Source organism: Arvicola amphibius, chromosome 8 (genome assembly GCF_903992535.2).
Source record: "Arvicola amphibius chromosome 8, mArvAmp1.2, whole genome shotgun sequence".
Classification (NCBI taxonomy): Eukaryota; Metazoa; Chordata; class Mammalia; order Rodentia; family Cricetidae; genus Arvicola; species Arvicola amphibius.
In genome coordinates, this window is record NC_052054.1 from 94,708,173 (window position 1) to 94,723,066 (window position 14,894).

General features: G+C 39.4%; 1 protein-coding gene across 12 annotated transcripts in view; it reads right to left on the reverse strand.

Moving 5' to 3' along the window:
• Nucleotides 1-14,894, reverse strand: part of Pam (peptidylglycine alpha-amidating monooxygenase) — a 289,362-nt gene that overhangs the window by 61,044 nt on the left and 213,424 nt on the right. For all 12 annotated transcript variants that reach the window (XM_042055489.1, XM_038338643.2, XM_042055490.1 and 9 more), the window contains exons 10-14: nucleotides 14,476-14,556; nucleotides 14,117-14,193; nucleotides 12,994-13,097; nucleotides 3,571-3,755; nucleotides 1,462-1,533 (exon numbers count right to left, since the gene is read on the reverse strand). In XM_042055489.1, the coding sequence (XP_041911423.1) occupies nucleotides 1,462-1,533; nucleotides 3,571-3,755; nucleotides 12,994-13,097; nucleotides 14,117-14,193; nucleotides 14,476-14,556 (519 nt within the window). The remainder of the gene's footprint in view (nucleotides 1-1,461; nucleotides 1,534-3,570; nucleotides 3,756-12,993; nucleotides 13,098-14,116; nucleotides 14,194-14,475; nucleotides 14,557-14,894) is intronic.

Below are 14,894 nucleotides of genomic sequence, written 5' to 3' on the forward strand. Positions count from 1 at the left end.
ATGCACATTAGCAGTTGTGAAGGAATTTTAAGAGTGCACAAATTATTTCAAAGGCATGAATTCAAACTGTGTCCAACGTCAAAATAATTATTTGTAAATCTGGGCAAGTTTCAGCATAGTAACTGTAAGCTCTGTTAATAGTGCCTGTAATCAGGCTGCGAATCCTGCATTCCTTACAAATGTTTCAACAGGACTGATAAATTTAGCTGTTTTAAGTTATACCCACAGGTTTTTAGTGCAAAATCATCTCCCTGTTTCAGATTTAACAGAAACACAGAAACACCTGAAGCTAAGCTATATTTTAGAATGCTCTACTTTAATAAGGTGTTTTCTTTTGTTGCCTGTATATGTGAGTGTGGTGTGTATGCATTTATGTGTGTTTGCATTTATGGGTGCACAGATGTGTGTGCCCGTGTGTGTGTGTGTGTGTGTGTAAGTCAGAGACTGATGCAGGTTTTTTTCAACCCATCTCTACTCTATTTTCCTGAGGGAGGTTATTTTGCTGAACCAAAAGCTCACCCCTTTGGCTAGTCTAGCTAGTCAGCGTGCCCTGGGGAATCTCTTGTCTTGGTTTTCCAAGCTCTGAGGTTACAGATGGACCACCATGCCTGCCTGCCTTTTATGTGAGTAGTGGAGATCTGAGCTCTGTCTTCATGCTTGCTCAGCAAGTGCTCTTTTCACTGAGCTATCTCCATGGCCCAAACTTTCACACACTGTCAATAGAAAACATTTATTTATTTTCTTATATTGACAAGTTATTGCATTAATATTAAGCTAATGTTTACAAACGTATCATATTTAATCTGAAATGAATTAATTGGAGATATATTCTAATACCTAAAACAAAACATTATTTTCTAAACAATTGGCAAGAGACCAAAACTCTGGAGAGTGCTTTCTCATTGTCAGCACATGTAGTTTATGACGTAATAGCTATAAACAGTCCTATTGCACAGGACACAGGAAAAGTGGTGCTTCTTAACTCACGGCAACGTAACACAAGCTCTGAGTGTATAACAGCAGTCCATCCTGCCCTGCTGAGAGCAGAGAATAGTGACAGAAACAGGCAGGCTTAGTTCTCAATTTCTTTTCGCTTCAAAGGCAAATATAGTTAATAAACATCATAATTTAAATGAAAAAGTATACTGGATTTCAAAAGCAGCCCAAGGCTTGTTTCTCACGGCTCTATTTGAACGTCTATGAGCTATATTAAAAAGTTACAATAGGAAATAAACCGAAGCAAAGGTGGAGAAGACTACGAGGACTAAGTCACACTAAAGAATTTTGCTCTTGTGGCTAAGCACAACTGATCATTTCCTCATAAATTATGTATCATATAAGAACAGTCTTGATATGGTTTGAGGTTGATACAGAGACAACTATTTGATGGCTTCATAGTTTGGCTGCCTATTTGGACAACGAATACTTTCATAGGATAATTACAGAAGTAAGGATACGTACCCTGCTCCAATACCTCCTCCTCTTCATGCTTTGACTGCTGGATTAGAGCTGTCTTGTCTTTGTTTTCTGTTTCTGTAAAGAATTAAAGAAGTTGAGCATGAATTATCAGCATATATTACATACATTATTAGTTTAACAGCAGTATTACTCAGAATCTTGTGTTGATTACATTATCAAGAATCTTTATGTTAGAAATGTACTCATTCACAATCTTCTGCCACCCCCAGCATAACTATCAGTTACCTGGTTTGTTATATAAGCAGAGCAACTATTATTTTTTGGTAACATTAATTACTGAGCATTAAAAATGTTTCAACAGGGCTGGAGAGATGGCTCAGAGGTTAAGAGCACTGGCTGCTCTTCCAGAGATCCTGAGTTCAATTCCCAGCAACCACATGGTGGCTCACAACCATCTGTACTGAGATCTGGTGCCCTCCTCTGGTGTGCGAGCATACATCGAGGCAGAATGTTGTATACATAATAAATAAATAAATCTTTTAAAAGAAAAAATGTTTCAACAAAGTACTCATTTATTTTTAAATTGATTTTAATAATAATTTAATATACTTCAAGAAAATATAAACTTATATTCTCTAAATATATTAGCATTTTAGTAAATGACCTGATTACTAGCTGCTGTGGCATTTTATGGTTGAATTTACAAAGGTCTCAGCATACTTCGTTTGGTGAAAATTAATTTAACTGTGTAAAGATGTATTACATTTTTTATGCTGTATTTGCTTAACAAAGTAAGGAAGTGTGCGTTTAACTATGTAAAGATGTGTTGCATTTGTTTTACCTTGCCTGCCTAAGGCACCTGATTGGTCTAATAAAGAGCTGACTGGCCAATAGCTAGGTAAAGAAAGTTTAGGCGGAGCTAAGTGAGAATAAATAGGAAGAGAAATCTATGCTTGAAAGGAAAAAAGAAGAAGATAATGAGGAGAAAGAGGGGGACACATGGGGAGCAAGAAACCAGGCAGCCACCAGCCATCCAGAGCCTAGGAGCAGTGAAAGTAAGATATACAGAAAGAAAGAAAAATATGAAGACCCAAGGCAAAAGGTAGATGAAAAGAAACAGGTTAATTTAAGTTAAAAGAGCTAGCCAGAAATAAGCCTAAGCTAGGCCGAGCATTCATAACTAATATTAAGTCTCCATGTCTTGATTTGGGAGCTTGCAGTGGCCTAAAAATAAAAGCCTGGTACAACTTCATGCAGTGAGACCGGGTTGGTGTGTGTTTTACAATGTTAAACTAAAGGAATAGCCATCGAGGAGGACCATTGTGCAGATGAGCAATAAGCTAAAACATGAATCTGAGAATCAAACTCTAAGAGCAAAGACCAGGAACATCAAGAATTATATTTTACTTGAAAAGTCACATTAGGCAGATATGGTTGGAAATGATAAGCATTTTCACTATTCAGGATATGGTACAGATTATAAATCATGTAAGTCATTTCTGCCTACGGAAGGAATGAGGTAAAAGTAACACAGGAATTATATGAAGAGAGGATTATATTGGTGGGATTGGTCACAAAACTAACAGTTTTTTCATCACTGGCTGATATTTGTCGTGTGTGTGTGTGTGTGTGTGTGTGTGTGTGTGTATGTGTATATGCACTGTATATATATTCATGTGTGTGCGTATGGACGTGAATGTTTCTGTACATCAGTTTGTGGAGGCCATATGTCAACACTGGATGCCTTTCTGAATAACTCTTATTTTTCCAGACATTGAGTCAGGAGTTCCATGATTTGGTTGGGCTGGAGTGCTTAGGGTCCTCTGTCTCTGCCTTCCTAATGTGCACAGATGTGTACCACTGTGTCTAGCTTTTTACATCAGTGCTGGGGATCTGAACTCAGGGCCTCAGGCTTTCATGCTAAGCAATGTACCAAGTGAACCATTTTCCCAGTGACCTCTTTTGACTGTTTTGATGGAGACGTAAGCGAGTAGAGACTGCACATGAAAGAAAGAGAGGGGATATTATGCATGCATAATGATTGACTAAAGATGCTAAAATGATTTTACATTCATCATATAATCAAGCGAGACAACAAATGAAACTACGAAGCCCCAGATCACAGGATACTCTGTTAAATATCCCACTCACCTTTGTGATGGCCATGCATCATAACCATGTCAGATTTGACAGTAATTGGAATGTTGGCCTCTGCTGGTATAGTTCTGAACATATCCGGAGCCACATTCTGTGTACAGGTCATGAAGGAAACTGCATATTTGGCTTCCATGTAATACATAATGTATAGGTTGCACATTTCGTCACTCGATGTGCCACTGTAGGGGAAATCAAGCAGATAGAGCGCTAGAAACGGTTCATACAAAACACATCCTTAATGCAGCGTAAGTGAAGCCAGTAAATCTGCCAACAATGGACTCGGCAGTGAGAAAACTGCATCTGTATCACAATCTCAAACACCAAAATCACATTATCAAAGGTGTAATTCCACCTAACAATGGAATATTAATGTCTGAGTCCTCTGTGGACGTTACCCAATAGCACAGGTGAAAATGGTGTTTAAATAGCTCAGAGATGCAGTTTTTCCCCTCCCAAATCATTTTATTCTTTATTTACCACCCATGTTAAAAAACCATAAATAAATTCCATTTTTGATAAATTACACCGTTCTAATTATCAACTTTCAGGAAGCTAGGATCATGTGGTATTCTGGTTTATTTCTACTGCTCTGAGAAAAACACTTTGACCAATAGCAAATTAGGGGAGGAGAGGGCGTGAGTCAACTTACGGGTTACAGTCTATCATTAAAGAAATTCAGGGCAGAAGCTCAAGGAGTAAGTTTAAGGAAAAATGATGGAGGAGCACTATCTGCTGGCTCATTTGCATGCTCAAACTTAGGTAGCTTTCTTACAAGCCCAGGGACACCAGCCTAGGGATAGTGCCATCTACAGTGAGCTGGGCCCTCCTACATCAACTAAGAATCAAGAAAATTCCCCAAATGCAAGACACTATACTAATCTGATCTAGGCAGTCCATCAATCGAGACTTCACACTCAGATGCCTGTACAAGTGCATAGTAAAAGCTAAGCAGGACATCTGTAAAGGGCGTTTCCATGAGAATGATGTAGGTTAGGTTCACCTGCAGGCAAGACCATTTGTAAGTTTCTTGATTGGAAGAACCAGCCCAACAGTGGTGGCATCATTCCCTGCTTTGGGGTCCTGAGCTAGGACAAGGTGAGCAGAATACAGATGCATGCAATCATTTTCTTTCTGCTCTTGACAATAAATGTCACCAGCTGCTTCAATTTCTACCTGCCATTACCTCCATGCAGAGATGGTCTGTAACCCAGAATTGAGAGCTAATAGACCCTTTCTTCCTTAAGCTGGTTTCTATCAGGGTATATTATCAAGTCAGCAGAAACAAAACCAGGGCAGATGGTAAAATTTAAAATACTTCAATAGGAATATCATGTATTAAGTACAAGTACACTTACTGTCCAATGTCTAGAAACTTGTTTTGGATCCATTGCCTCCTTTTTATGGTCATGTGCCACCTCAAGCATCATAAGCATACCCCTGATATCTGACCTTGCAACTAGAGCGAAGGAGCAAGAAACAAAAGAGTCTCTGCTTAACCTCTTCTAAGGGTACACGTCTTACCCAGGAAGTACATGTACTACTGCACAGCTGATAGATAATGCTAAATATGGATGCTTAAAACAACAAAACAGCTATTTCTAAGAAAACCGTTCCAGGTAATAGAAATAACACCCAGTCTTTACAAAACACGCTTTCTTCCTCAGTCAACAGAGGCTACCAGGTATCTAAGATTTTCTGTGGAAACTGAGAAGGCTTTGTATCCACGTACTTCAGAAGGCTTGTATGGCAACGTAGTGCTGGAAAAAGAACACTTCTTTTTGGTTATCAGCTGTAACAATTTTTAGCAAGCCTAATCAAAAACCAGCTCTAAAGTAGACTGTTTGCTCTGGAGATGTTCATCAGTGTTGATTTTTCCAGCAGCGTCAGGCGGCAAGCAGTTCTTTTCCATAGCAACATAGATGACATCAGCAAAAGGGGAAAAAAAATAAAAATCTTTCCCAAATAGGATGTGATTCCTGTAAGCTCTGAAAACGTATGACCCTGGGAGACCTCGGGAATTGGCTCTTGCAGCGAGGAGAAGCTCTGATAATGCTTCAGAAATCATTTGGGCTTCTTACTCCAAATCTGATCTACGTCATTTTAATGACCTTTTCGGGGAAAGAAAAGCAAACAGGGAAGTGCAGCAATCCCAAGCAAACACCTATTCACTATGCACTTCTTCATGGCATCAAGATGCCACCTAAAGTCAGAAAATCATGAGCTCTGAGAGGAATGGGTGGTCCCATATTAAAGGGACGTGGAAGAAGGCAAATTTTGGCTTTTTGCCTGCTTGCCCTCATTTTCACAGGCAAGTTCATCTATGACGCTAAGGCATCCCTGGGCTGCTATTAGAACTGATTCTTTGGGCTTCCAAGGATTACTGAAGGTAAACAGAAGCATACAGCCTTTTAGAATGAACAGCTCTCGTATTCTTGGATTTCCCATCAGCAGAAAGACATTGTTGGACTAGCTGGATGGCAGCCTATAAGCTTTGGCAATAAATTCTCTTTTAATATACATAGATTCATTCTAGATGTTCTGTTCCTCTAGAGAACTCTTGATTAATACAAGACCCATAACCCCTAGTGAAATAGAAACATTAGTTAAATGCTCCTACCACCAGCAACAAGAAGTCAGAGTCAGATGGATTCAGCACGGAGTTCTATTAGACTTTCAAAGGAGACATAATGGCCATACTCTTCAAATTATTCCACAAAATAGAAATGGAAGGAATATTGCTTAATTCTTTTTATGAAGCCACTATTACCCTGATACCAAAACCAAACAAGGAGACAATGAAAAAGAAAAAATATCCCTTATGAAAATAAATGCAAAAATTCTCAATAAAATGCCTGTAAGCCAAATTCTAGAACACATCAAAAAGATTATACACCACGATCAAGTTGGCTTCATTCCAGAGAAGCAGGGCTGGTTCAATACGGGCAAATCAATAAATGTCATGCACCACATAAACATACTGAAAGACAAAATCATAGCCCTTCATGATAGAAGTCTTAGACTTGGAATGTGTCCTAGCTAGGGATGCTTTTCCCAACAAAAGGAAGCGGGGAAGGAAAGGGTTTGTTTAGCCTTATACTTTCACATCATTGTCTACCATTGACGGAAGTCAAGGCAAGGTCTCAAACAGGGCAGGAATCTGGAGGAAGGAGCTGATTCAGAGGCTAATGGAGGGGAGCTGTTTACTGGCTTGGTCCACATGGTTTGTTAAGCCTGCTTTCTTATAGAACTCAAGACCACCACCCTCTGGGCCCTCAACATTTATCACTGATTAAGAAAATCCCCTGTAGGTTTGCTTACATGCCTGTTTTATAGAAGCATTTTCTTAATTGAGGCTTCTTCCTCTCTAATGACTCTAGCATCTGTCAATTTGACATAAAACTAACCAGCACAGGATACAAGAGCTATACCCCAACATAATAAATTTATAGTAAATTCACAGCTAATAATTAGCCTTAAAAGAAAAGAAATTCAAAGTATTTCCATTAAAATCAGAAACAAGGCAAGGCTGTACACTCTCTCCATATCTATTTGAGGTGGTTTGAAAGAAAATGACCCCCAAAAGGAGTTAGTTGTACTATTAGGAATTATGGCCTTGTTGAGTATATGTGGTTTTGTTGGAGGAAGTGTGTCACTGTGGAAGTGGACTTTGAGGTCTCAGATATGCTCAAGATACTGCCCAGTGTCTCAGTCTACTTCCTGTTACCTGCAAGATGGAGGACTCTCAGTTCCTTCTCCAGCAGCATGTCTGCCTGCACGCTGCCATGTCCCACCATAACCGACTGAACCTCTGAACTGTAAGTGAGCCACCCCAATTAAATATTTGCTTTTATAAGAGTTTTTGTGGTCATGGTGTCTTTTCACAGCCATGGAAACCCTAAGACAGAAGTTGGCACCAGGAACTGGGGTATTGCTATGAAAGGCCCGACCATGTGTTTGTTTGGATAAATTTGGACTTCGGGAGTTTGAGTTAAGAAAGCAGTGGAATGTTTTAAATGCTACTTAATGGGCCATATCAGTAGAAGGATAAAAGACAGTGGTGCTAAGAGTGATTTGAAGTGTGGGGTCTGGCTCAAGAGGTTTCAAAAGAGAAGAATGTTAGCATGCTGTCTAGAAATCATTCCTGTGAAATTTTGTTAAAGAATGTGACTGCTTTCTGCCCTTGTCTGAAAACTCTGCCTGAGGCTAAAAAGTGAAAGGTTTTGGATTAACTCCATTGGCAGAGGAAATTTCAAGCAGCCTAATGTAGACTCTGTTTTTTTTTTTTTTTTTGGTTACTGGTGTTATCTCTGATGAAAATTTATAATGAAAAGGAGCAGTCTGAGCAAACAAAAACACAAAATGTAGAGATTGAGAAAAGGGGCACCAGGAAGTGGAGTAGAGCTAAATCCTGTGTTCAAGGAGATAAATGGATTAAGAAATGGAATAAACGGAGTGCTGACCTCAAGGCAAGATCCCACCCAGCTAAATTTCCAATTTGTGAAAAGGAACTAAAGAAAAACTCAGAGTGCGGTGTGGTGGTACACGCCTTTAATCCCAGCACTGCTGAGGCAGAGGCTGGCATTAAGGTCAGCCTGTTCTACAGAGCAGGTTCCAGAACAGCCAAACATAGGCAGTGAAGAAAAACCATAGAAAACAGCAGAAAAAAGGGGCTATGGAATTTGCTTCTGTGTGTAAAGATTTCTAAGACCAGGAATGTGTGAGGGATATCCCTGAATGGAGGCCTAGAGACGCCATTTTGTAAAGTTGTAAAGTTGAAGCCTGGATTGCCTTGCAGACCTCAAGATGCTGGAGATGGCAGAGCTACGGGATACCTGCCAAGAAAAGCTGCTAACAGGAAGTGGAACTGGCCTGAAGAAAGAAGTGTGTTGCATTCAACAAAACGGAAAGGAATTGGCGATCTGAAGAGCATTTTGACATCAGACATGAAGATGCAGAGTTTGGAGTTTGTCCAGCTGGCTTCCAGTTTTGCTTTGGTCCAGTATTTTCTCGCTATGCTTCCTTCTCTAGGTTTTGGAATGGTTATGTACATCCTGTGTCATTGTATGTTCAAAGTATGTGATCTGCTTTTTGATTTTGATGTTTATAGGTGAGTAGGTGAGTAAAGTTGATAAGCGTTAAGATTACAGGAATCTCAAGAGACTCTGAACTTTTAGACTTTTAAAAAAAGCTTGGGCTGGGCGGTGGTGGCGCACGCCTTTAATCCCAGCACTTGGGAGGCAGAGGCAGGCGGATCTCTGTGAGATCGAGACTAGCCTGGTCTACAAGAGCTAGTTCCAGGACAGGCTCCAAAGCCACAGAGAAACCCTGTCTCGAAAAACCAAAAAAAAAAAAAAAAAAAAGCTTGGGATTGTGATATACTATAGGAACTTTTGAAGTTGTACTGAATGTATTTTTGCATTATGATATGATTACAAGCCTTTGGAAGGGCAGGGAGTAGATGTGGTGGTTTGAAAGAATGGCTCCCAAAGAAATTATTAGGCATTATTAGGCAGTATGTCCTTGTGGAGTAGGGTGGTCTTGTTAGAGGAAGTGTGTTATTATGGTGGCCGAGGGGCGGGAGAGATAGATGGCTCAGAGTTAAGAACACTGACTGCTCTTCCAGAGGACCTGGATTTAATTCTTAGCACCCACACGGCAGTTCTCAGCAACGCACTGAGTAGGTTACATTTAGAAATAGATATGTATAGGCATATACATATACGCATGCTATAACAATGAGTGAACAGAGGAGAAGGAAGGCAACAAGAGAAAGGTGTGTAGGGTGACTGTGAGCAGAGAGGAAGTGCGACCAGCAGGTGAATGCCACCTGATGATCCTCAGGCCTTAGACATTTTAGTCTACAAACTTCTAGGATGATTAGCTGACTTAATTAGCTCAATTGACTGACTTAAATAGAGCCTATTTATTTGTTTAAACCAGAATAAACATTTGAAATTAATTTAGAGAAGTATTTCACTGAATGTAAAATAGGCACCACCATTAGGCATAAATACATAAATCTTCACAAACTCATTTGCATAATGTTATTAGTATAAACTTTTTTTGGGGTCTTATGTATCATTTTATATCTTAAGATAAATGTATATTTGTGTATGACACTTTATCCTTGGGTATATTTGTTAATTTATCTAGATTTAAATACATTGCTTAAAATATACTTTTAACACCTCTTTTGCTGGACACATCTTAATTAATCACATTTATTAGGAACAATATTATGTTTTAGCATGTTCATATAACAAAGAATAATTAAGGCGCCTTAGTGCATCTACCACTTTGCATAAATATCACTTTTTCATAGTCAGATACTTGAAATTTATTTATTTTTAAAATGTTTATCATTATATATTGTCACTTTGTCTAAGAGAAAATGAAAAGCTATTTTCTTGTCTATTTAAAAATTTATACACTCCAATGAACAATTCCTACTCATTCCCACTTTGTTCCCACTGTCTCTTGCTCCTGCTAAACATGACTTGATCCCTACCTCACCATTTTTCCATTCATGTGCCAGTGGATAAAGGCACCTGCCAACAGGCTGAAGGGCCAGAGTTTGATCCCTGAGACCATAAGGTAGAAGGAAAGAAATGACTCCCTCCAGCGGTCCTCTGAGTTCTACACACAGACTGTAGGACACAGGTGTTTGCGTACAATACACAGACACACACACACACACACACACACACACACACACACACACAAAACTCAAATAAATGTGGTATTATTAAAAGTAGCATCGTTCAGCATTTGTCTCTCTGTTCTTGGATTATTTTTACCTGGGACAAAGTCAGATTTATCCATGTCGTAACAAATCAGTCTTCATTCTTTTAAAGGCTGGACAGAGTCCTATTGTGTAATATTCCATCTTTCCTTTTTCTATTCAGTCCTGACAGGCAGGCAAGTTGTTAAATCAACATATTTTTGTCTTGATTGAGATGCTATCTTCCTGTAAAGTCCAGTCAAAGTCAAGGTTGGTTTTGAACTCACTGGGCAGGGAAAACCAGTGTGGAACACCATGCCTAGATCTATTTTCCACTGGCAATGTTCTAAAATGAATCTCTACCATGGAAACTAAGTCTCCCTGTTGAATGTGCCCTTTGACTGTTGACCATGATTGCTTCCTCTAAGCAAACTTTTATCTAGTTCTAAAATGTTAAGTTTACTGGATTTAACTTGACTTCTATGAAATATCACACAACTGAAAATCTTCCTAGTAGTGGGCCAAAGCCAATGTGGTTTTGAGGTGGTGTAGGGAAAATGTCCAAAGTCTAGATGATAATTCTCGAAAAACATCATGGGGTCTCACACTAGCTTGGAGGAACTATGATTTATATCTAACTGCTTCAAGCTCTGGGTTAGACCTTCATCCAGTGGACTTGCCTGCCTATACATGGACATGTTAGATGGGAGGGAAGATTACAGAGTATAATTTAATAACGAACACACACACACAATCACACAGACAGACACACACATTCACTGTGTACATTTTCAACTGTGAACCTATAGTATCCTATGGAGATTATACCTGTTAATGTACAACACACAGAAACACTAAAGACATTATCTTTCTAAACTGGAAAGGCACATTAAGTACCATAGGCAAGCAGAATTACAGTAAAAATTTATTCATGATTAGATTTCTCAAACTTGTCTCATTTGTTTGTTATTCTTCTAGAAAAATGTATCTGTAGTACGAATTCCTATTCAAAATACAGACTCACCAGATAACTTAATTTCCTATAATCCATTTCTCTTTCTTTTGTATTAAGAATAGTATTTACTTTATCTCACAAGAGAGTTACTAAAGGATAGAGTAGTATCATCATTTTAGGGTATTATCTGAAAGCAAACTGTACAATTTTAAAAAGACTAGAATTATTCTATACTCATGAAACTGAAAGAGGCCTCCTGGGATCACTCCGGCTTCTCATGCTGGCACTCTAACAGGTCATTAATTTCTATGGTGGAAATTACCTCAGAGAGAAAAAACTCCAAGGATAGAATCCGGCCAAGGTTGTAAGTCCCCTACCCAAACTGTTACGGTCCTTGAGGCTAAAATATTCTAGTTTCCTCACACTTAGGCTTGCAAATCAATACACGGAATGCCCTGAAAGCGTTTATTTTGAACTGCTTTGTTTACTTACTGAGAAGGTTAACAGAATAACCTCTGGCACTTAACTACCATTCTTGTGGGCCCACAAGAGCACAGAACGGAGAGCAGCTGATCAATACACTGTGGCTCGCTTTCCCTCCAGTGTCAAAGACGGTTACAGAAGGAGCAGCCCCACTCCTCTTTCCAGTATAATTGTGTCCACGTTGTCAAGCCTCCCTCTTTTATGAAAATTCAATAATTTTGTTGTTTTGCTCCAGCCTTCTCTCAGAATTTAAGAAACATCATACAATATGAAAGCCACTCTAATACAGTGACATAAAAAAATTCTCAAATGCTCCCCAGCCCTTCCTTTCTTCTACCCCATGTGGTTCATTGTAAGCAGTTACTGCTCTTCTGAAAACACTCTTTCTACATTAACTTTATTTTCTGTAACTTCTCAAGCTTCTAAGTAGACTAAGTAAGTTGCTTTGAGCCTAGTTTAACATGAAAAGGAAGCATACACATTAATTTTTTTTTTTGAGTCAGGGTTTCTCTGTGTAGCTTTGAAGCCTGTCCTGGAACTTGCACTGTAGACCAGGCTGGCCTGGAACTCACAGAGAACCACCTGCCTCTGCCTCCTGAGTGCTGGGATTAAAGGCGTGCACAACCACCTCACAACCTACATTCTTTTCTAACAGAAAGCCCAAGACACTTTGCCCCTCATTTCAAATATCTAATCTAAGTTTTTGAAGAGACCTTAATGCTTTAGAAATTGCTAATATGTTTTTATGACAAAAATTAAAATTATTTGATGGAGTGTCAGAATTTTGAAAAGTAGTTATGTCCTGCCATCCACTATTAGAAAGGGGACGGATACATACTCACTTAGTAGACTAGCAACTGATAATTATAGACTGGAAAACTGCTTCAGCACACAGAAAGAATCATGGGTCTGAGTGTTAGTTTTATTAACCTTAAGATAAGGCAAAAGGGTTCCTGTGAAAACAAATTTTCACAATCATCTTATTACCTTTATTAAGACGAGTCCAAAGAATAAACATGGTCTTTCATAACTACAACATGCAAAGGAAAGATGAGTCAGGAAGAAATATTGTAGGCACAAGCAAGGCCACAGTCTAAGACGTTTCCAAACCGATCAGCTTGGGAGTGACATAATGTGACTTTGTTGTAATTTCCCAAGATACCAAAGTGTTTAATTTATTCTTGGAGATAACTATTACCTACAACAATGACTTAACCTGATATACTGTCTTGGAATAGGAGGAAGTGTAGAATCTTACCCGATGTGGGTGGCTTCTGTCCTTCCTTCACCAGTGAACACACATCTTGCTGCCAGGATATCACCAAAAGTAACATCTACTGGGTGTTCCACAGGGTAGAAGGCCTGCCCAGAAGACAAGTTTAACAACTCATTAAAATGACTACAATTACCCAGAATTACATGCTTGAATATGAGGTTTGGAGCATTGTGCATAGAGAAGATGAAGACAGACACACAGACGACTCTCCCGATCCTTGCACAAATCACTGCCAGATAAAATGAGCTCTCCCTTAATTCATTAATTCCACATTAGAGCACAAGTGCCAGACTCTAAAATAAACAAAATCTATTTATACAGCCCCCAATGCCCAATAGGACTAAAAGACATTTCTGTAATTGACTGAACGTTGGGACGGATTTGCTGACAGCATATCAAGATGGCTCCTAGTGACATTACTGTCCTCACAGATCCGTGCACCTCTCAACCATCATCACAATGCTTTCCCTTGCGCAAAGGGCGATTCACAAGAGACCCCAGTTGGGCAACAAGCAGAGAAGAGGACAGGTTGGAATGCTCAGCCCTAAATAGCATGTCTAGATCGCACCAGACTGCATCAGAAGAGAAGGCAGAAGACTGTGACCGCGACTTCAAGGAAACAGTCCTTTCTGGACACAGCAGGGCAGTTGCACATATGAAATTACAGCATGAAAAAGACCTGTGCAAACTCGAAGGAGAGAGAATCCCAGAAGGCGGGTGGGAGAGGTAGGTGCAAAGTCCCACCACCAGCCGAGAAACTACTGTCATTTGGGGGCTGCTGGTAGGAGAGCTCGTTCTCTTTAACGATATGACACCTGATTAGGTTGACCGCATTCCTGGGTAGGGTCCACTCAGAAGAGCAGTCAGCAACATAAACTGAACTCCAGAGCAAAACAAAAACAAAAACCACGAAGCAAGAAAAAACGAGAACTTGAAGTCGGGTAGGGAGGTCTGGTGGATCGGTGGGAAGCTGGAGAGTTGAGCAGGATCAAAGGAAAGTGTACACAATTCTCGGAGAATTCATAAGAAACATTTCTCAGAAGGAAAGCATCGTCAGCATACCGAGAGAAGTGCCAAGAAAAGCATTAAGCTGGCAGTTACGCACCTGCGGCAGCTGCGGGCTCTGGCGTCCAATCAGCGTCCACTGTCCGTCTCTGACTCTGTATCCGCTTACTACCTTACCTTAATAAACACAAATCAGAATCGTGCAATATAACAAACATTTAGAATAGCAAAAGGCCACACCTCATATTTACTCTCTTTTCAAAAAAAAAAAAAAAAAACCTAAATAGTTTCAGAATTCAAAGTACTGACATCTTAATAAAATCATGATGAAACCGTGTAAGAATTCAAGGAGTTTGATAAAGTTGTACTTAAGGTCTAGTAAAACTCCAATTTCATGTTTATTGAGCCAGCAAGCATATGGCAAATATTTATAATTTAACATTCAGCTTGAGTCCTTACCTAAATGATGAGTATGGACCCTGTAGGCAAACACATGCATTGGATACGTGTTATAATGGCACGAAATATCAGCATTCACCACTGTGGGAAACAGAAACACAGACGGAAGTCACAATGCAGTTGGAAAACATGTTTTTTTTTAATTAAAAGTATGTGTGAGGTAGTCTCAGGTGCTGGCACAGCACTTAGTTTTCTTGTGAAACAAGCACTCATTCATTACCCAGCAGACGGAAATACTTATTCTGTGCCAGACATCTTAGGAAGATGCATTATGAGCCTCATGCCTCATATTTATTTATTCAAATCTTTTTCATACAATATACTTGGATCCTAACTCCCCCTCAAGTTTTTGTATATTTAACAAGAGAATGATAAGGAGCAAATCAAAGTACTCTGTATGCAGACAGAAGCCTGATCTG